This window comes from Athene noctua, chromosome 24 (genome assembly GCF_965140245.1).
Source record: "Athene noctua chromosome 24, bAthNoc1.hap1.1, whole genome shotgun sequence".
NCBI lineage: Eukaryota > Metazoa > Chordata > Aves > Strigiformes > Strigidae > Athene > Athene noctua.
In genome coordinates this window covers 2,329,526-2,351,064 of record NC_134060.1, presented here as the reverse complement: position 1 = coordinate 2,351,064, position 21,539 = coordinate 2,329,526, and the positions used below count along the sequence as shown (strand labels likewise).

The window sequence follows — 21,539 nt, the reverse complement described above, 5'->3', positions numbered from 1 at the left end:
AACACAAAACCAAACACACAGAGAAAAGCACCGGTGAATTTTTTAGAACCCCCCGAACTGAAGCATTCATCCTATCAAAAAAAAATTAAAAAATCAGAATTTATATTCCCAAACAAGTCACGTGAAGGATTTTACCGACACCTTACCCATCTTTAAACACAGCCTATGCCTTTTAAACTGCGTTAGCCCCCTAAAAAAGCATGAGAGGGCATAAAAAGGGTCCAAGACTGTTAAAGGTACGAGGCAGTGAGAGATGCACCCAAGACAACTCAGGCAGCCGTTTCTAACCGTAGCCCTTCCCCAGGCTTCAGAAGGTGAAAGCGAGTATCTCAACAGGGCTGCGTCACACGAGAGCGACGCAGCCGAGCAAGGACGCAGACATCTACGCTACTTCACGTTTTTCCATCCTAGAGTCCCCAACAAGTTGCATTGAAAAGAATTACCTAAACCGAGAGAGTCCACTTAGACTGGGAAGTTGTCAGAACTCCGTTAGCCACGAGTTAATCGCCTCCGACCCCTAACGAAAAGGGCAGCAGACAGGCACCAGCCGAGTGGCGCACGCCGAGCTGACGTCTGTCCGCGTGCAGCTGCTACCTGCAGGGAGAAGGAGGGTTAGTTGCAGAACGCGGGACAGGATGGACACACTCACCCTGGGGAGCTCTGTGCTTCTAGAAGCCAGGATGTAATTGCATGAGTGAACAAATCCGGCTGCCTTCACTAGCCCACTCGTATTCTGTGATAAACTTGGCTTTGATGACAGATTCCTAAGTTTAACAACTCCACTTTAAAATAAATGCCGCAGAGGGGTGAACTTGGGGTCTTTTAAGCCCCAGTTCCATGTTCAAGACAAGGGGATGGGCTTGTGATGGATTCTTGAGAATGGGAATAGATTTAAAAAAAGAAGCAAATGGCAATTTTATACCTGTGTTATGTAATGTTTTATATGTGTGTGGTCTTTCTTAATGTAAAACTCTTGTATTTTTGTGGTTTATATGCAGCAGGACTGATGGCTGTGAGGGTGCACGCTATTTTGTAAAATATTCTTAGCCAGTTTTCCCAAGGAGGAAAAAAAAAAAACCCTGAAGTATTCACATTTTCATTGGCTTGTACCTGCATGTACAGTATTGGGGCAGCAAGTGAAGATGATTAAAGCCAGCTTGAAAACTTTTCTCTGTGCTTGAGTTGAGCTTCTCAAAACATCCATCTCAAACCCATGTGGGGCTTAAGAAAGCCAACTCTCCCCCTGCTCCAAACCAGATACACTGGGGAGGAAGGAACCCTCTTTTTTTGCCTGACGAGAGCGGGTTTTGACTTAAGAAAATTAATACTGTGAATAATATGCAAGCAGCATACCATCAGCTCAGGGCTCACAATTAGCTGAGCTCCCTCCCCTGCAGCTGCACAAAGCCACCCACCCAGGGAAAACCAGCCTTCATACCTGTTCTTTAGGTGACTCCTAAATCCCCCCAGACTTTCACGCTCATTTTTTGTAAAAGCTTAAAATTTACCTTTTGGATAGGCCTTGGTCAGGTTTTGTGGAACATCAGCGTAAAGCTGCAGTCATCGTAATTTGGGTTTTCCCTGTGGTCACAGCTGCCCACAGCCCTGAGCTTCAAGTCTCTCTTTTATATAAAAGTGTCAAGTGACCTGATTCTGTCTCTGCTGAGCCCGGTCCTTTCTGTGCTGTGAGTCCTTCGCTTCCAGGCCAACACTGTTCTCTCCTGGCATTTGGGACACAGCCCTGCTACAAAGCAGATGGAGTTGGTTTGATTTGGATGAAAGGCTCCAAACCCCCACACCTGAAGTGAACAACTCACACCGACCACAGCAGTGTTTAACACAATCTGTTACCCTGTGTAAAAACAAACTAGAGTCAGCTGAGGTTTCACTGCAATATTTTATTTGGGAATTTACATATACACAGGATAAAGTAGACCGCAGAAGTCTGACTTCTTGCTCACGCTGATGAATTGAAGCAACTGTGTTCTACTGAAGATGAGAAAAGAAATCTGACCCACCCACTTCTTATGCCTAGATTAAAATGTCAAAAGCTAGCCGGGAAGGGGTACCAGGATTACACAGGAACAAAAAAAAAAAATTATGAAAAAAGTATAAATTAGGATGTCATAGTCATTTTAAAAGTGTAAGAAAACTTGCAGTGGGCTCTCAGCCCTTGATAAGTTAACTCTCAGTTAGATCGTTAAAAGTTAAATACATCAATACCACATATTAGACAGAAAAGCCACTCTGAAGTGCAAGTTTCACATTCCAAACAGCTTGCCCCCACACTGTGCGAGAATCCTGCTTGCTCACGGGGGGGAGGGAGAGGGGTCTTCAAAATGACTTTGGTTCCAATGAGGGTTGGCGAGCCAAGCACAGCGAGGCCTCAGCTCCGGAGAACTCCACTCAAGGGAAGAGGTAGCAAGGCTTGCTTGCCCCTGGGCTTGGGTTAAAATCCAGTTCCTCAGCACCAAACAAGGCTTCCACCCCTCTGCTAACCAAAACCCCTACTAATACTAGAGTTCAAGTGATTCTTAAAAGGCCTGACATTCCAGGCAGTATTAAGGACAGATTTCCCAAGTTCCTCAGTCACACCTCTGCCAGGATACCCAGCAGGACACTAAGTGCTACCCAGAAGCATTAGTGGAGGTTTGTGCAAGGAGGGGGTCCACCCCAGAAGTGTGCATTGACTGTGCTAAATACAGGGGAGCTCATGTTCTGACGACTGAGGTTTCACCGTGTCTGACAGTGAAAAGGCAGAGATGGGTCTCAGTTATGGAAAGAGGTTCAGGCTGGGTGGCCAGCCAGAAAGAAAAAACCCTGAATGTCTCATGGAGCAGTTTTGAAGAACAGAACAGAAGGCAAAAACGGTCACAACGCAAGGGATCATTTCCACATCTGAGTGCTGAGGGACTGATTGCTTCCCTGGGCACCTCCTCCACCCATTGACTGTCCATAGCCCATCATGCCATTAGCTCCATAGAAGTTCATCCCAGCCATCTGCTGGGTCATCTGCAAAGGGGAGAGGAGAGAAGTCAAGGCTACGGTCAAGGAGGCTGCCAGCCCACAGCAGTTAAAGGCAACACTCTTGCTCCCCAACATATTACAGGCTTAAGCGAGTTCTTCTAGAGTCACAGTGAACAGAAGTCACTGGCTTCTCAGGCGTACGCCCATCTAGCAAGCTGAGGAAGTTTTCATTTGAGCTGACGTTGCACTGATTTTTGTTCTCCACCGAGCACTAGGACCTCTGACCGAGTTACTCCTCTGTGATCCCTCGGCTGGCCTGCAGTATCAGCAGAGCTCACCCAACCCCAGGAGCCAGGCTGTGACAGCACTGAGGCCTTCAGGCAACGAGCTAGGTTTAACAGCACACGCCTCCTCCCCTGCCCTCCATCCAGCTGTGGGTCAGCAGCAGATCACCCCTCACCTGAGCGATGTTCCACTGCAGCTGCTGTGCTGGCTGCACGCCGTAGACAGGCTGGGGAACCGCTGCCATGCCAGCCACGTAGCCAGCCTGCTGGGCGGCCATCATCCCGTTGGGGACACCGATGACCGCGGCCTGCACGTTACCCACGTATCCAGCTGGAATGGCCATGGGGGTCACCATCCCTGCGGCTCCAGGCTGGGCCATCATTCCCACCGAGGGGGCCATCATGCCTCCCATCATGCTGCTGGAGGGGGCTACTCCTGGGAAGCCAGTATATGCCGCTGCAGGATAGGCCATCTGAGCTGGGGCCATGAACATCGCTCCTAGAAAAAGGCAGAGAAGCGACGAAGGAAAGAACTGCTGCAGTTGTCATCAGGGGCTGAAATGCCAACCTTCAAATCCGAGACCATCACAACATTCACTTGGCCATGACACCCAGACTAAGCTGCTCAGTATGCTACTCACCAGTTCTCAAGGAGGACCACCTACATTCCCACATCTTTGCTTGTCAGCTATCGGGACACCCCACCCACTCTGAATTAGTGCGCTGCCGTTCAACAGCTTTATTCTGGGATCTGTTACCTTGCGCTGGCAGCTGAGGTGTTTGAGAGCCGTACAAGGAGAGGATGGAGTCTTTAGAGAGCTGCTTCTTTGCCACTTCCTCCCCTTTGCCTCCTGGCTCAGGGAAGAGATTCAGGTTTTCAGGAACAGAACCAGCACTTCCAGATGTCGGCATAGAGCCACTGACCTGAGGCAGAGACAAGCACAGGGGTGGGAGCTGCACTCAGCACCAAGGGAAGACACAGCTCAGCACTGCAGCTCTCAAGCACTGATCTTCCCCACTTACCTTCCTGGAGTCAGAGTTTGATCCCACGGACGCAAAAAGATCAAGATCCTTCTCTAAGCTGCTGGGCCTGCCGTTTGTGACAGCAGCCGTCACGGGAGCATCTGGGGAGACAAAGCTGTGACGGACGGTCCCGCTGAGGGGCAGCCACCAGAGCACTTTGCACATAAACCACTCAATCCAGTGACCCTCCGTTAGCCAACGCGTGTTGCCAGCTCTTCGCTCATCCTGGTGCTGAGGAGGAACCGGCTCAGGAGCAAGTGCCCTGCACTGTATCTGTCCTACTAACCTCAGAGCAGCCAGGAGCCACGCTGCTTGGAGCCTACTACAGCCGCTCCTGTAATACAACAGGCACCACCACGGCACCAGCAGAAAGGAAAACATAAGGAAAACTTCCTGCTGCAGTGCCGAGCGCTGTGCTTGAGTTGCATTGGAGCAGTTTAAGCAAAACACTCTAGTATTGCCATCAGCTATTCTTCACCTGACATGGAAAATAAGTACTAAAAGCTCATCAAATTCCCCAGATGGTCTATAGTCATTGTAGCAAGTGCAGTAAGGCTGGAAAGGCTCTTACCGAGTCCTAGCAAATCCATTACTGGCTCAGTAGATTTAGGAGAACTTTTTCTAGACTGCTGTGTTTCTTCTTTCTTTTGAGGCTAGGGAAAAAGAACACCAGAAGTCTTGTTCAAATTTTGGTTTTACTCTGATACAAGAGAGGCTCTAGTAAGAGATTAAGCCTTAAAATTCTTTTTTCCTCAGTGGACATAAGTGCTTCCAAAGCAAACCATTTCAGAGCAAGGATTACACTGTTGTTTTATTGTCCCATTATGTTGCAACCCGCTGTCAAATCCAAGCATGCTCTGAACTAGGAAAGAAATAACTGCTCAAGCTGGAAGGCTAAGCAGGGAGTAGCTGGATTCCAATCTGCTCTGCACTGCGAAGCAGAACACGTCTGCTTAGTATCTGGCTGAGCAGAGGAAAACAAGCTACTACCATTAGTGTGACTCAATGCATCCACCGCTATGACCGAGGCCAGAAAAAATGCTTCCATATCAAGCTGGGTTACCTCTGTTCTGCTTGAAAGAAATTTTTACAATTGATCTACGATCATGCCTTTCGCTCTTACCATTTTCACCTTCTCAAAGATGATAGGTTCCAGTTTTCTTTCTGATACTGGCTCATTATTCCTTTTCCATTTGTCATCTTTTTCTTTCTGTAAGGAAAAACACACCGACATGAGGGTCAAAACACATGTCATCACATCAAAGGTTCACACAGCTTTACATGATGCTGTTATTAATCTAAAAAGCCTCAGAGATACAGCTGTAGGCCTATATTTGAAGCTAGCTCTGCTCTGAGCTAGGAGTTGGACAAGATGGCCTTCAAAGGTCCCCGCCAATTTAAATTCTTTCTACAGAATGACTGAATGCAATCAGCCTTGGAGAAGAGATTAGTCACTAATACAGGAAATGTTTAAACTGCCTGTTTTCATAGAGTCACTGCTTACTCATAAGACAGACATACACTTATATCTTAACATGTATTCAAGCTTCTGTAGAGGTGATTAGAAACTAACCCTAAATGCACTGATGTCAATACTTCGGTCCATGTATTTCTTCTTTTCGTATTTATCCCGAATGAAGCTCTCCACAGCTCTGCGAGCAGCTTGTTAAAGACAAACGATTCAAGAATAGAAGACTTACGTAGTATTATTTGACATGTGGATACAAAGTACAGGATGTAACTAAACTAACGACTGTTTAAAGAGCATTTCCAGCAGTAACTTTCTTAAAATAATTCAGTGTTGGATCCAACTACTTTAGCTACTCAATTTTTGCCCTTGGGTTATTCCAAGCCTGACGGTGCTATAAAAGGTACATTAAATCAGGGCTTAAATTCCTAGCCTATTTTCTTCGCTGATGTGTATTTACTTCAAACATCACTTAAGAGCATATATGTCATCAGCACAAATCACAGAGTGGTCAAATGGATCCTGCGCATACAAAAGCGCCTCGGCCACCAGCTTAAGATAAAAAAAAAATGATGGCAGAGAGGTGCTCCTGTGGTTTTTTTAGGCTCACTATAACCCTGCTGCTCTCAGCATCTAGAAACCCTCCTGTAAGGTAAAAGTTACACCTTCGTTTTTCAGAAGTGTTAAATCTTTTTATCTGTCTTTACTGAGAATTCTAAATGCTCAGCAACTTTTGAAAGACAACCCTCCTATTTGCCACAGGCTCTAAAGTGCATCTCATGCAATAGCTTCAGGTCGTAACATTCGTGTTCCAGTTCTGCACCCTCAGAGCTCAGAAGCAATCCTTTCAGCCCACTTCTGCTTCCTTCTGTAAGCAAGCAGCCTGCGGGTGAAGTGACACTGGGAGGGTGCCTAGCTAGGAACTCCTTCTCCCAGCTGATGCCCAGGCACATGAAGTTAAATCTCCCATGCAAGGAGTGCAGCTACAAAGCGACAAGATGAAAAGACTCCGTGTTTCCCCAGCAGCAGAGGAAGAAAGGATGCTGATCTGTTTGAGGTCGCCTGAAGTTCTCTGGCAGGTAGGCTTCATACAGACGATTTGCTTTTCCATTTCCCATCTCTTGCATGCACTGAAATTCAAAAGAATTCTTGAACCGTTTGCTTCAGAGACATTAAAGCTCTTACATGTACTAGCGGGCCAAGCTACCAAGCAAGAGTGTTAACTAGAAGGCAGGTGCAGACTTCTGAAGTCTGTTCTTACCCGAAAGCCACTCTTCAGGCTTTTGGTGCAAGCCTACGGGCTGGGAATCCCCAGTGCAGTGGCTATGATCCCCCCACCCACTACAACTAGCCAATCCTAAGCACCACAGCACAATATTTATTCAAACACAAGATAAATATCACATTATCAACCTAAAATCACTCTGGTAGTCCAGGATTTGATTTCTGGAAACCTCAATGAGAGAAGGTGGGGAGCAGCTCCAGACAACAGCCGCCTTTGGCAGTTTTACAGAAGCTTGCAAAGCATTTGTCTTTACCCTCTGCTGTTTGCTGAGCCTGAAATGCCGACGTTTTCCCTCCCAATCTAACCTAGCTCAGTATCTTCTTCCTGCTTCACTTCCCACATTTGGCCTATTCAGACTTTGGTTACTTCCCAGTTACTGAAGCCCTGCTAACAGCCCACTGTTCGTGTTTCACTCGTTACCTGTATCTGTTCTTGTGTCCACTGGTCAAGATTGACAGATTTTACCCTGGATATATGAACTCCGAGGTTCCTGTGGATCCCAGCACATCGAATACAGATGAACACACCGATATTCCAGGACGCCCATCGTGGCCCTGCAAAGAGACACAAGCGTTTTACACCATCAAGTCAAGCTGTAGTTGCCCCGAGAAACTGAACCAAGTGAACTGGGACTGAGGCCTTTGCATTTTCATCCAGATTAGGAATTGGAATTAGACATCAGCAGGATGTTTAAAGGTTGTCTCCCAATCATTATACTTAGAGCTAGTATTTTATTGCCTTCCTCTTCCATTTGGAGAGCTCTAGGCAAGACAAATGACTCTAAGAGGAGGAGAGAAGAAAATAGATATTCAAACCACCCAAGACACTACAAAACCCTGATTTCATCTTGCTTAAACTGATGTAACAGTCACATCAATATAAATCTGTGGTCCTGCTTTAGCAGTGGAGAATCTTTCTCAGATAACCTTACTGCAGAGGAATCAGCTCCCGAATATTCACTCTGCTCTAGGAAAAGCAGCATCAAATATTCAGCCTTTGACATAGGGACTGCATCATCAAATCTTCTGTCAGCCTTGTGCAGGAAGATACAACTGAGTAAGGAGAGCAGCACAAAGTCCAGCGCTTTGGCCACCAAAAACATAGAGCCAGGGTCAGGATCCCAGACTGCGATCCCAGCCCAAGGCTGATTAACAGTTCACTCTGCAGTTTCTACAGCTCTGATCAGATTCACAGTTTGCATGCGGCTTTCGGACAGGCAGGAGAGCTCCAAGGAGTAGAAGGGACATCATGCCAGGGAAAAAAAAACCACGAGGGAAAGATTAACAAGTTTAATTTTACTCACTGCAAACAGTTCTCTGAAGGAAACCCAGCAATGCATTACCCAGGGGGGGGCAGAGGTTCGCAGGCACTCACAGCCCCCCTCCCAGCCAGGGCCAACAGCCCCTGGCCATCGAAACCCTCAGCCCTGAAGGAAGACCAGCTTCAGCAGTAATCCTCTGCAGTGCAAGACAAGCAGGTTTGAAAACTAAATCATCTGGCTAAAGCTGCCAGCCAGCCACACAGCTAACGTGGCCAGCTTCCACCATGGGTTGGCTAGCACTGTCCATGGGTGACTGGCCAGAGAGCTACAGCAAAGCCACAGCCTGAAAAAAGGACCTGAGAGCCTCCAGTAAACTGTACCAGCCCTTTTTATAGGCATTACTGCAGATGAAGAGTTATTCGGTCTTTTCTTGCCATAGTTAAAATAGCAAGCCTCGAAGTTAATGAGACTGAGGTGGGAGGGGGAAGAGGGGGAAAGTGTAATTTCAAAGCCCTAAAAAAGCAGCACTGTATTTGACTCTCCTGGATATGCTAGCTGGTTGTTAACAGTTTAATTCCTATTCACTGGGAAAGTCTAGAGCATCCTGAGGGATTTGGTGCTGCTAATGCAGTCAGTGGCTCACGGTCCCGCAGGCACATGCAACCTCGTAACTTATTCCACCTAACTTACACAGTGATTTTTAGAAAGTCTTTATAAAGTCTTCTGTCCTCTCCTGCCACTACTTTCTGCTTTTTCACTAGAAGAGTGACCCTTCAGAAGGATACTATTTTAACGAAGCTGATCGAAGTCACTTCCCAGCTTAGGAACAGCTCTTGGCAAAGACCTTCATAGAAGCAGAGTCTTGCCTGTACCTCAGTTCCTTTATTACACCTACTGAAATCTAGGACTCAGGGCATCAAAGCAGGGGCCAATACTTTTAGCAGCACCTAAGTATGCCAGTTACGAAGTAGGCCTGAGAATAAAAGGCTTGTTCTGTGTTACGCCTGTCACACACCAAGGTGAAGCCAGGAACCCTGATCCTTCATTTGATGTATTTGTGGAGTTCTCTCCCAGATACACCCTGAAGGCCATAACATGAGACCGCCGGCAGGATTAAGCATGAGATTCAAGGTTAGATTTAAACTCTAGATATATTTAGCCTTTATAGGACTAAAAGGATTAATAGACAGCTAGATACTACCTCAGGGCTGTAGTAATCAGCTCACTGGTTTGTCACATGTGCTAGCTCAAGCCACTGCAACCTCCTACCCTGCGATGCCACATAAGAGAATGACTCAGTGGTACAGTCTGTTATACCCACCCTGCTTTGGTGTTACTTCATTCGTGATGCAGGATCTGAAAAAGCAAGGAGAGTACGGAAATAACAGCTGACCATCGCTGCAACTTGTAGATCCCAGCTCTGGAAGACCCCAGTACTGAAGCAGCTTCATTATGTCAGTGAATATTCAAAAAAAAAAAAAAAGTAGTGTTTCAAAAATCCTCCTAGCAGCTAGCATTTGGTTTAGTGATAAATAGATATTATACAAGCAAGGGTAGTTCTCTTCACTGATGCTTGTTCCAGGCAGGGTTTGGGCATCCTTGCAGTGCCAATATGTGCCATAAGGGCTTCAGACCTACAGAGCAGAGGAAATGCCAGAAGTTTGGGGATGTGGGGTCATTTTTGTCCAGAGCCAGGAGGAAGATGTGATCCCAGTAGTTCAGCAGCCTGCTCAGACACAGCAGTGACTCTAGAGCCACCCAAGCAGGATATCTGGAGAGTTCTCCAGAGCACAAAGCCTGCAGCCAGCTCCGCAGTTCCACAGGGCAAGTGAATTTGAACTCTAGCTCTGAGCACCCCAAGCTTTGGGATATAGCTAGTAATTTCTTTAGCCTACTTACACAGCCCTGTATTCTACGAACACTGTGATAAAAAAAGAGGAACAAGATGTGGCTACACCCCTCAAGAGTGAAAAGCAGCTGCATAAGAGAACCACTTGCCTGGACAGCAGCGACAGGTTGGCACAGCCAGAGGCAACACCCCAGGGCAAGAGCTGCTGCCCTGAAGAGTCAGTGCTGAGCACAACTGTAGCCCGGCCGCAGCGGTGCGAGGCAAAGGAACTTTGTCCGGTTGAAACTGAACTCCAAATAACCTCAAGCTCGTTAAAATTACCATTTGGTGCCTAGGGCTGTGAGGAACATCACAGTTTCTTCTACTGAAAGCGAGGGTGTCCCAAGCAAGGTGGCCCATCCTAATCCAGCTGCCACCGAGGAAGCAACGGGCCAAAGCCCAGATGCCCTGGTTGAGTTGGGTCAGAGGCACCAGCCCAAACACACACTCTTACAAGATTTTCCGCTTTCCTAGGATCTAATGCCCCCAACCATTAAGCTAAAACGTCATTTTTACCATTTCATTTCTTACAGAGCGCTTGGTTTGGTGGGCAAGGGGGGATGGGTTTCGATGCAGATGTAAACAAGCCTCCCACTTCTCTCTTTTGAGGCCACGAGGAAGGAGCTCGTGCTAGAAATCACGCAAGGAAGTGCCCAGTAAAGATCTGGCTGGGGAGAACTCTGTACAGTCATTTACCCCACAGCTTCACATGCCATTTTCAAGGTGACTGACTTGCAGAAAGCCCCAGGTGGTATTTACAGATGAAAGTTCAGTCACATGTTGTAGTTTTTAACTTCCCAAAAACTGAGCTGAAGACCGTACAGTCGCCGCAGTGACCGAGCACTGACAAAAGGGGCAAAACGCCTTAGTGGAAATTAAGGGCAAAAGTTTGAGAATTTTTTTTTTTCTATCAGTTCAGTCACTTTAGAGATCAACACAGCAGCTTTTATCAGCATTGCCAGAGCTGCCGTGGAGCACTATCTTCCCTTGCAGCCTTTGTGCACACCCTGACCCTCACTACTAACTGCTTGCACAAGGGCATGGCACCAGGAGCACTTTACCCTCTGGGTTCAGTGAGTCATGGACACTGATATGCAAAAGGTTTTAGGACATGGCTAACAAACATTTAGCTTGTTAAACCACTAGAAAGAAACATGAAAGAAGTTGGTCCTCGCATGAATACTCTCACTAATGTTATAAAAATAGTTCCCTTGAGGCTGGCATCCTCGCAGCCTCCAGATGGCTTTAGAGCTTGAGGCCTAAATGAAAACTCACTTCCCATATGCAAAACTGGGAGTTCGCCGCAATGACAACCAGTATCAGGCAGGCAAGCCTGATGCTGCAGTCACTTTTGTTTCAGTGTTAACGCCAATATTAACATCCAAGGTAAGCAAGTTACTTGGCACTAACCAGAGCTGGGCACAGCTTGTTCTGTTTAAGCATCTCATGCCCCTGTACATCATCTCCCATGTGCACAAATCCTGTCTGGAGAATGCCAGCCATCTGCAGGTGAACGTGAGATTAAAAGAAAATGACAGTTCTGAGTGAAGAATCAAAACAGATTTAAGAGCTCAGCTATATACTCAATTCTGGCACAATATTAAGGCTAGATCAGCCCACCTCGGGATATATTCCTAGCCTGGCAGTGGTCATAGGAAGATCACGAGTTTAAAAGCATCTACTGCTCAGTTTTCGTTTTAGAAAGCTGCACCGAACACTCGAGTGCATTCCTAAGCGAGGATGCACCACCATCCAGCAGAGATTACAAAGCTATGTGCAAGAAACTCAGCTGCCCAGCTAGCGCTTCCACGAGACAGTTTCACAGCCTGTTTTATATCCCAGCCTGTCAAAATAAACACCACATACCAAGCTGGTCATACCAGCTTCAGTTAGCATCGAAGCCAGAATCATTAATGCCTACAAGGGCTGCCTGAATGATCTGCCCTTACTGAAAAGGCTCCCAATTCCCTTTAAGACCCCAGCACAGCCTGGCTAGTCCACCTCACACCGTGTCACTTGCTGAAAGTTCACACCCTTGAGTGTTTTTAAAACAAGGAATCCCAAGGGGATTCACTCCTCACCCTTTATTCCAGCATTAAATTTTGGCTGAAGCTACTCGCTCAAGTTTCTTCAGTAATAACCCTCCAGAAGGGATTTAAAAATAAAGCAGAAGTTGGCTGCAAAGCCACTGCTCTTTTGAGAAGAGGGGTCAGGAAAAAATAGATGCTTTCATAGGCAGGAAGGAGAGAGCATCGCTATTCAAAGCCTAATGAAATATTCTTCGTGCAAACAATCATTTGCCTCGCAGGCTCCCAGCCTGCGAGCACTCCAGCAAAAGCCCAGCTGTAACTGGGAAATGTGCCTGCTCAGCCCATTGATCCCAGCTAACACTGCTGCATGTGTTGGACTACGGCGTCGTACAACCATCCCCTCAGCACTCGCAGGGGAAGTGGATGTGGGAAATTCTCCTTGGAGCCGGATAATCCCTGCGAGATGACATTCACATCCTCTCGTACAAGCTTTCACCAATACTTGGAAATTTCTCATCGAGTCAAAAGTTGAAAAGCCCTACTTTTTGCAGAGCCAAATGAGGAAACAGCCAAGTATCCAAGAGCTTCCTTTGACTTGTGGTTTCCTTATGCTGGAAAGAGATTGCTTAATGACTTACTGAAATTCATTCTGCTCATAGAAAAGCTATGACAAAGGCTGTCTTACAAAACAACTTCCTCCGCTCTTCACTGTAGATGTCTGTTCTACAGTCAAGCGTTCAGATTAGTTTGGGGAAACAAGGTAAGCTCTGCTAGTGAGTAAAAAGCACAGTTAAACTCAACTTCAAGAACTTCAGATTATGCTCTTTACTTACTGACACAGTACTGGCCTGGGCATGCATCCTGACACAGGGTTCATGGACCTATCTGAAATTTGAGAAGCACTAAAACCTGCTGTACCCCCAGATTTCATACCAGACTAAACTATTTGAGTAGTTTCCAGGAAGCCATTGGAACCCAGCGAAACAGGGATGCTAAAGCCAAAAAACTCTGTAGCAAGGGAGTTCGATAAGGATGTATGCCTAGTTAAGTAGCTTAGTGGTTCAAAAATTCAATTTCATGCCATCCTTTGTAAGACAAAAGACCTGTTTTGGGGGGTTTTCTTTGTCTTTTTTATTTCAGTAAAGATTGCTGCAGTAATTATAGGCTTTAATCACTCTTTGCAGGAAAAGGGAAGAGCCAGAGGCGTCTATGGGGGTTGACAATATTGCTTCCAACAACAGCTTGGAGTTTTGCCTTTAAAATCTTCTTGGCTGTATTAGCAGCAACCAGTATACTCTCTCCTTCCCCAAACCATACTGTTGGCTACAGGTACCTTACTGGCCAAGTCAGACCAAGTTGACTGGTGCTGGCTCCACTGCCTCTCGGGAACAGGCTCTGAATCTTCTAACAGCTCACCAGAAACACGTAACTTCTGAGCACCCAGTCACCTCAAGGGCAGCACTGGCTGGGAGTAGCAGTACGCTTGCAGAAGCAGCCTTCGGTGCACATCTTATCAGTGTTACCATCTTGTTCTTTGAAGAAGTGCAGTGATAATACAGACGCAGATGGAGCAAGGTGGAGGAAATTAAAAGAGATGCTGTGAACAGCAGGGTGGGTTCTTCCTGCTGTTTAAGAAAGTGACATTTGTTACTTCAGTAAATAAACTGAAAGTGGCAATTTCAAGCAGATGCTGTAGCAAGAATCCATGCAGGAGGACTGGTTAACATTACCCAATACTGATGGCAACACGGCCTCAAGATCTAAAAATCAGTCAAGTTCCACCATCCACATATTTCCTGTGGTCACTAGGTTTGGACCAGAACTACACACTAGTCAGTCCCAGAAGTTGCTAGGCTAAAGGCAGCAGATATCGAGGACTCCCGAATTCCCATGAAATGCAAAAAATTGAGGTAGTAGGTCAACACCATCCCCATGCCCAAATGCCCAAGTAAACAGAGCAGCAGGATGCAAACTCACACTATCACTACTATTTTACACCCTCAAAACTCAACTTAGAACTGCTCCACCATAAAATTCCCTGCAAGATGTCTTTAATTCTTCACTGTATGTTAAACAACACTTAGACCCTATCTTCCAATCTCATTATGTAGAAGTCACTAAGTCAAAATAGTTCCAAACAGAGGAAGAAGTCCCAGCTCCTGGACCACTTTTTGTCTGATTAAGAATCTCCTCAATATCTAGAGCTAGACATGAACTATTTTTCACTATCACCGTTACCAAAAAAGGACTTGACCTTCATAAGGAAAGGGCATAACCCGGCCAGTAAGGAATGGAATGTTTTCCCAAAAATAGGAGGTAAGCAGTTTAACAAGGCACTGAAGGTCTGATCATAGCACAGGTAAATCCAGCTTCGCAGTCAGGGGAAGCTTTGCTCTAAGACAGTTTCTCTTAAAAGCTCAAACTTTGTCCTAGATTTCTGGGGACACATGAAGTAATCACTATTCTGGATCAACCTGAAGGAGACTGGAGCTATTCTTGATTCTCTAGTTGGTTTTGATAACCTACTTGCATTTTGAAAGATGAATTACCTTTAAACTGCAGAGAAATTTTCTGAAGAGGCTGGCACACAAGTTCCTGAGCGTGTTTGAGATCTTATGTAATTCCTCTGGCAGTTACTATAGGAACAAACTTTTACTAAAGTTGCAGCTATGCTCTGGGAATCACATGGCATTTTTTTTGACCCTTAAGTTACACCCTCTGCTATACAGCCACTCACCACACAGGCTCTCCATGTCACGGAGGGTCAGAGCTGGTACAGAACGATGGTATTAAAGCTGACGTGGTTTGCTGAGATGCCCTCTGCTCGGAGGATTATCTTCGTTACCTATTTCTGGCAGATGTAGAGACATGCATCCGGGGATGTGATTCAGAGCTCTGCGTCTCTTTTCTTAAAGGGTATCTTCCTACAACTCTCCTAAGCACAAATCAATTCCAGGATAAGTCCCCACTGGAAAGGCTGATGCTTTTTTCCCCTCGCTTTGTGGCTTGAATAAGAAGTTACAACTTAACTTCAAGCAGGTGTGTGTAGGGTCAGGCTCACGCTAGACAGAGCGGTGTTCCCTCCCTGCCAGAGTCTGCCACCATGGCAGCACCGCTCACACTCCAGATGAGGATCACTAAGGCATGAAGCCAGTCTCACAAACTTAATTCCTGAACATTTACACTCACTTGAGATTAATACTGCTTTATGCACAACTCTAGTCTTTCCAGACCTGACTTCAGAAGGGCAGAACAGTTCAAAAGCAGAAGAGAAAATGTAGCGCTCATTAAGATAACTGCAGAATATTGTGACTGCAGCTAAGAATTAAAATGAGTATGCAAGTACATATGCACCCCTCTGGCAAGCTTCCATTACATAAGACTGAGTTTTCTCCTAATAGAAGATTTTTCTAAGGCAAGCTGAGAAGCTTTCGCCCTACCGCTTTGGTTTTTGAAGCCCATTGCAGGCAAACAGTATGCATCACTACCCACTGCTCAGTTTTCCCATAATGATCATTTCTTCATCACATGCAGTTGTTCTAGGCAGCTATTAAAAAAGTTACTCTTCATATTCCTTTTGCTGAAAAGGAAATTCAGCTGCGATTCAATAGTCTGCTGATGGAGGAGTTGAGTCACAACAGATTTTTGTTGACTATTAGCAACATGTTTGATATTAATACTAGTTTGGCTGGACTAAACCAACTGTAATAAGCTAACTCCCCCATTCCACTGGAATCCATCCTTAACTGCACCTACTCTAACCCCAAGCTTTTCATCCTGCTCTTCCAGCTTCCCATCCAATATTTAACCACCTCTTCACAGATATTTTCAAAGTTCTACCCCTCTTTCAGAAAAGACTGCTCGAGGAATTAGATTGGGGTTTCTGTTGTGCTCAGCAACAAAGTCCCCCACCTAAGCACTCAAGTTAGAAGAAGGGGTTGAGTTCAGCATGGAGCTCACGGTTCTCACAAGGCACAAGGGACAAAGGGAAGAGTCAGACAAACCAGGAGCAGCACAGGGCAACCTGAACTGATGGACAGACACAGCAGTCCTCGCTGGTGCTCCTTGCAGAGGAACCTGCCGTTCCGACATCAACGAAACTGGATCCAAGGAGCCTGTTGGATAGATAGGACTGGAGGAGCAGAGGGGAAGAGTTTGGGAGGAGAGAATCAAACAGAATTAGCTGTATGTTACACAAGTTCAGCACAGAGCTTTAGAGTCAGAAATGCAGAGAAGAATCCAGTTAATGTAAGTGTTACTCAACACATTTCCCGTTTACTGGAAGACATCTGGATGCTTCAGTCAAGTCCAACTTGCACAGATTACAACACATCCCTCCTTCACCTACATTGCAATTTCAGCCTCCAGACTCACCCTGATGCTCAGCAGCATCTCTTCTGACAGATACTCAATACAGTCAGGCTGCCCAACAGTCACACTATCTTCACACACACACACGAAGCCACAACAGCCCTCAGAAGGCCCTTTGCCAGGAGAAACACACCGCTAGAAGAGATCCCACTCACTCATCAACGGCTTCTCTTCAAAGATGTTTTGTTCAAGCAATTCAGGCAGCAATGGCCTTCAAAAAGAGGATTATGACAATTCATAACTCCGTAAAGTCTACCACCTTAACCACGCTGGGCAGTCCTGAGGGAGATGACTGCCGGCAGCGCGGTGCTGCGGGACTGCGTGCTGGATCACAGCTTTTGATCGTGACTATTACTGTCGTGACAGCGTTCAGAGCTGCACGTCAAAACCACTCAGATGAGTAACCTTTGACAGCAAGGGGAAATGCGCTGTTCTGTTTGTGCCTAACGCAGCTCGATTATGTCCCAGAAGGCTGCCAGTGAGGTCCCGAGCCCTGTTTTGATCAAGTCATGAAGATCACTCTCACATACACGTAAGTTTTCACTCCTAAGCTCAACTGCCAGAAGGCAGTCTAGCCACACTGCTTTGGCACAGGATGTACTACTCACTACCCAGCCACCCGCTTTTGATCAGATCACCCAGTTTACCCAGGTACTTTTGACCGAAAGTTTGCAAAGCAAAGAGGAACAAGCAGGCGAGAGACCTCACCCAACTTCCTCCAAAACAAGAGCCTCTAACCACTGCGACGCTTTTTGTCACAGAAGCAAAAACCATCCTGAGCTCTCTTTCCCAGTTTCCTTTGTCTTTTTTTCCTCTCCAGCAACTTAGACCAAGGACACTGACAGCTGTCTAGGGAAGCCATCAGGCTCACACTCCTGCAGTTCTCCTTTCAGGCTCAGCTGTGTCACTCTTACAGAAAAGTTATGCAGATAAAGCATGTGAAGCCATCACTGTCTCCAATAGCTTGTCAAGAAGAAAAGCCTTGGGAAGAGCAATGTGCCCCATGGAAGCTACTTGAATCCCAGACATACGAGGGAAGGAGAATATATTGGAGAAACTAGTTTTCCACCCTTATCACACCTAAAGATGCAAGTCGGACTAGGAATCACTTGTACGCACTGCCTGATGGCAAGACAGTAATAACAAGAAGCAGAAGATGACCTTCTCTCTAAGCAATCACTTTGATGAGGGCAGGAGAGATGGAAGATACCCAACTGTTTGCTATACTGGTCCCAACATTAGAGAGATGATATTCCTGAAAACTAGACTTCCACCCTAACACTGAGAATTTCTGTAGAGCATGAAATCAAGTGGGTACATACCAGCACTACAGCTCACACTAACAGGTACTGTAATCTCATTTAGTTCTGTATATAGAAGTGGAAAAAAAATACAGTAATGAAAACCAGCAAGTAGCTAGGTCATCGGGAACAGGCATAATGGAAGTGTGGGTGGGATCTGAACAGTCTCTGCCTATGTGTCACACCAGCTTTGAAACGCTCAGATCAAGCAGCAAATCACTACAAAATTCAGTAACTTCAGCATAAAAACAGATGGTCAAAAGTCAGTGGTTTATTGTAAAAGTGTCTTGTAGGTGCTATGTGAGCTGCCAGGTTCTTACTCTGCCTTCAACTTTGTTGAAACTCATGCAAAAATCCTTATGATCTTGAACGTGAGCTGACAAAAGAGGGAGATGGCGTAAGAAACACCACCTGCCGCCACCAACCAACCCCCCCAGCATCATTTACTAAGCAACCAGATTTCAGCCCTGACCTTGGCAACCTACTATTGACAAAGCCGTAGACAAGTACATTCTTCACGTATCTCAAACTAGCAGAGCCAGACTCGCAATCAGCTAAAAACAGAGCAACAATCAGCTGCACAGAAAAGCTGCTATTCTTCCAGGTAGCAGTGGAAACATTGAGGGAAGCCATCTGGAGCTGGCAAATACCACGTGGCCTCTCGTTAGCGCAGGCTTGCAGAGAGTTTTAGTTATTAAGAAGCCATGTATCAAATAAAATGCGCTTTTTACTCCGCAGAAGTACACCTGGGGCTCGTTTCCATAAGCAAAGCAGAATGTCACCGTTGCTTTCAGCAGCTGGAAGAACATCAGGCCTGCCCTGCCGTCACTACAAACCAGCTCCAGTGCCTTGCTGGGAGACCACCACATCAAGCCCCAGTAACCAAAAGGCAGCCCAATATGATGCTTTGACTGGCACCAACCCCCAGTTGGATGCCCGGCTGGAGAGCTTACTGCATATACACCTCCTGCGGCCACAGATGCCGTACGCCGCCCTCAGGAATGAGATTTCACATCCCCATAAACCTCATTAGTATAATGGATAATTATTTTGCCAGATAACTCAGTACAAGAGAAGCCTACTCGTCATGTCTGATGCAACCCATCTTCCCAGACACAGGCAGCTTCCGGCTTTAGTGGCGACGCTGAACTGTACACTTTGACTTTTATGCGTTATTAACCGGAATACTGTGTTTCCAGGAGGTACTACGAACAGGAGAAGCTACAGAGTCACATCAAAACACGTGACCTAGAACTGCCATGAGAATTTGTTTCCATAGCGTGTACGTTACTGTCTCACGCCTCAAAAGACAAGATAAGATAGCTATTTTTGCCCTTGGCACTGGCATTAGGAGCTAAGAGATAAGAGATTTGCGAGGAACATTCTGCTCTCTGCCAACAACACCATCTTCAAACTACATGGTCAACCAAAGCCAGGTGTGAAACATCTCAAAATACACCGTCTCCAAGATAAGACAGGTGGCTACAATGAGGTTATTATGTTTGGGGTTGGGTTTTTTTTTGAAGCAGGGCTGAAAACAAACCCTAATACCACCATTTTTAACGTTGTTCAGCAGTGCTCTCTGCAGTTTTTAGAGGTCATACGGAGGTGACTGAGTCTCCCACTTACAAATTGACACAGAAAGCCCCTGCTCAGAGTTCATTTACTGCAGCTACTGGGAAACAAGCCTCAAGTTCAATCTCTGAATCATTATAATAGCTCATTAAAACAGGATTTTAGGTAGGCATGGGCATAATCTTAACTCTTTTGCTACAGGAAAGCAAAGCATTTTACAGTAGCAAACGACAGAAAGGTTTCTGCATCACCACGGAACAACTCACAGCTGTTTCATTAATTTGTTTTGTCCTTTGGAATTCAAACATTTACATCTGACTTCCTCTCTGCCTCCCTCCCACTCCTTCCTAAAAGGTAAGGATCACAACATGCCTTGAGATCACTATTAAGTGGAAAAGGAAGGACAGAACAAAAATCCGAAATTCCTTCAGTGGTATGTGGTTCCAGGGCTAGGTTACAATTCCTTCCTTTCCCCGACACGCTGCACTTCCAACTGCTGCTCCTATCTGATCCTCTGAAGACGATCTGCTGCTCACAGCACAGCTCTGATTTACAGGATATTACTCCTCAGCTGGAATGCCCTCCGAAATTACGCAACACCAGCTTTCCAGGTTCCTCTTAACACAAGACTTCTCCAGAAGAGCAGTCCCAACACGTGATGGTTTTCAGACTGACATTTCAGACCAAGCCGATGAGTTGCCATAAGCAGATTTTTGGGCAGTTTTCTGTTCAAGTCACTTGCCGGAGGAACGAGAGCTGCAGCAGCAGGGGTAGAGGCCCCGGCAGTGGTTTCTCTGACAGGAGCACCGCCAGCACAGCCCTGCTGCAGCACGGCTGCTGTGACTAACAGTGATAAACTCTGCTGAAACCAAATCTGGGGTTTTCTTTTTTTTCCTCAAATACCAAGCGCCTGCTCAACCAAAGGGGAAACCACCTGCCGTTCTATGAACCCCCAAACCGCCCAGGTCCCCGCTGCAGCAGCCTTCGGCAGCCCCGCTGCCCCTGCCCGCGGCCGGAGCGTTCCCACCTGCTCACGGCGGGGGAAGGGGGTGGCTGGGGCGCGGAACCGTCGCCCCCCAGGGCCCAGCCGGGCCCGGCGCCCCTCCTCCCGCCGCTGCAGCGGCCCCCGGGGAGGGGGGAACGGACACCGGAGGGCCCCGAGAGCTCACGGCCCCGGCAAGAAGCTGCGGGTGAGGAAGGGAGGGGGGCAGCGCCCCGCCACACACCGGCACTGAGGGGGTGGCAACCGCGCCGGCCCGGGCCCACCGGCCCCACCAGGCCCCGCCGCCCCCTCAACCGGCGCGGCCGCGGGGAGGCCGCCGGTACCTTTGGCCTGGCAGTCGGCGCAGTACTTGTTCTCCTCCTCCACCAGCAGGCCGGCCAGCACCGCCTGGTACCGGTCTACGTCGCGGACCGACTTGCCCGTCATGGCGCGGCCGGCGCAGCCCGCCCGCGGGTCACGGCGCCGCCGTCCCGGGGCCCCGCCGCTTCCTGCTTCCGGCCGCGAGGGGCGGGACAACGAGGGGGAGGAGCCAATGAGCGGCAGCGCGCGCGCTTTAACGCCTTTCCCCCCCTCCCTGCTGCCTCCGCCCCACCGCTCCTCCTCGGCGCTGATTCGCTGCGGCGCCGACCAGCGCCCGAGGGAGCCAATCGGAGGAGGCGGGGGCGGGACGGGGGAGGCATGAATGGGCAGGGTCACGTGACGGGCCGAGCTGGGGGCGTGGGGGTAGGAGGGGGGGCTGAGGGGGGCTGGGTGAGGGGGTACAGGGCTGCGGGGTGCAGGGGGGGCTGCCTGGGGGTTTGGGGGCTGGGTAGGGGCGCAGGAGGATAGATGAGGGGGCTCAGGGTGCTGGGGGGTTTGGGGGTGCTGGGGGGCACAGGGTTACTGCGTGGGGGCTTGGGGAGGATGGCTGTGGGGCGGAGGGGGGCTGTGGGGGGGCTGCCTGGGGGTTTGGGGAGGCAGGAGGGGGCTGCCTGGGGGTGTTGGGGGGCTGGGTAGGGGTGCAGAGGGCTTGGTGAGGGGGCTCAGGGTGCTGGGGGGTTTGGGGGTGCTGGGGGGCACAGGATTACTGCGTGGGGGCTTGGG

The 21,539-nt window shown here is 47.7% G+C and overlaps 1 protein-coding gene across 3 annotated transcripts; it reads right to left on the bottom strand.

Moving 5' to 3' along the window:
* Positions 1-1,878: 1,878 nt before the first annotated feature.
* On the bottom strand, positions 1,879-20,960 carry SMAP2 (small ArfGAP2). Of its 3 annotated transcripts, none has more exons than XM_074925896.1 (10): positions 20,780-20,960; positions 7,448-7,581; positions 6,787-6,872; positions 5,848-5,926; positions 5,398-5,484; positions 4,846-4,927; positions 4,275-4,375; positions 4,010-4,175; positions 3,428-3,750; positions 1,879-3,012 (listed from the first exon to the last, which is right to left on the bottom strand). In XM_074925896.1, the coding sequence occupies exons 1-10, from the start codon at positions 20,880-20,882 to the stop codon at positions 2,887-2,889; spliced, it is 1,287 nt and encodes a 428-aa protein (XP_074781997.1). In that variant the 5' UTR covers positions 20,883-20,960; the 3' UTR covers positions 1,879-2,886. The 3 variants fall into 3 exon arrangements, with proteins under 3 accessions (XP_074781997.1, XP_074781998.1, XP_074781999.1); XM_074925897.1 differs by having other exon boundaries at positions 3,428-3,747; XM_074925898.1 differs by having other exon boundaries at positions 5,407-5,484.
* Between the last annotated feature and the right edge of the window lie 579 nt (positions 20,961-21,539).

Bases quoted from the DNA above. Each gene is read 5' to 3' on its own strand.
- SMAP2 (XM_074925896.1), bottom strand. From the start codon at position 20,882: ATGACGGGCAAGTCGGTCCGCGACGTAGACCGGTACCAGGCGGTGCTG. The intron at 6,873-7,447 runs GTAACGAGTGAA...TTTGAATTTCAG, and splicing joins GGACACAAGAACAGATACAG to TGCATGCAAGAGATGGGAAA. The intron at 5,927-6,786 runs GCATCCTTTCTT...AGCTGCTCGCAG, and splicing joins AGGCGACCTCAAACAGATCA to AGCTGTGGAGAGCTTCATTC.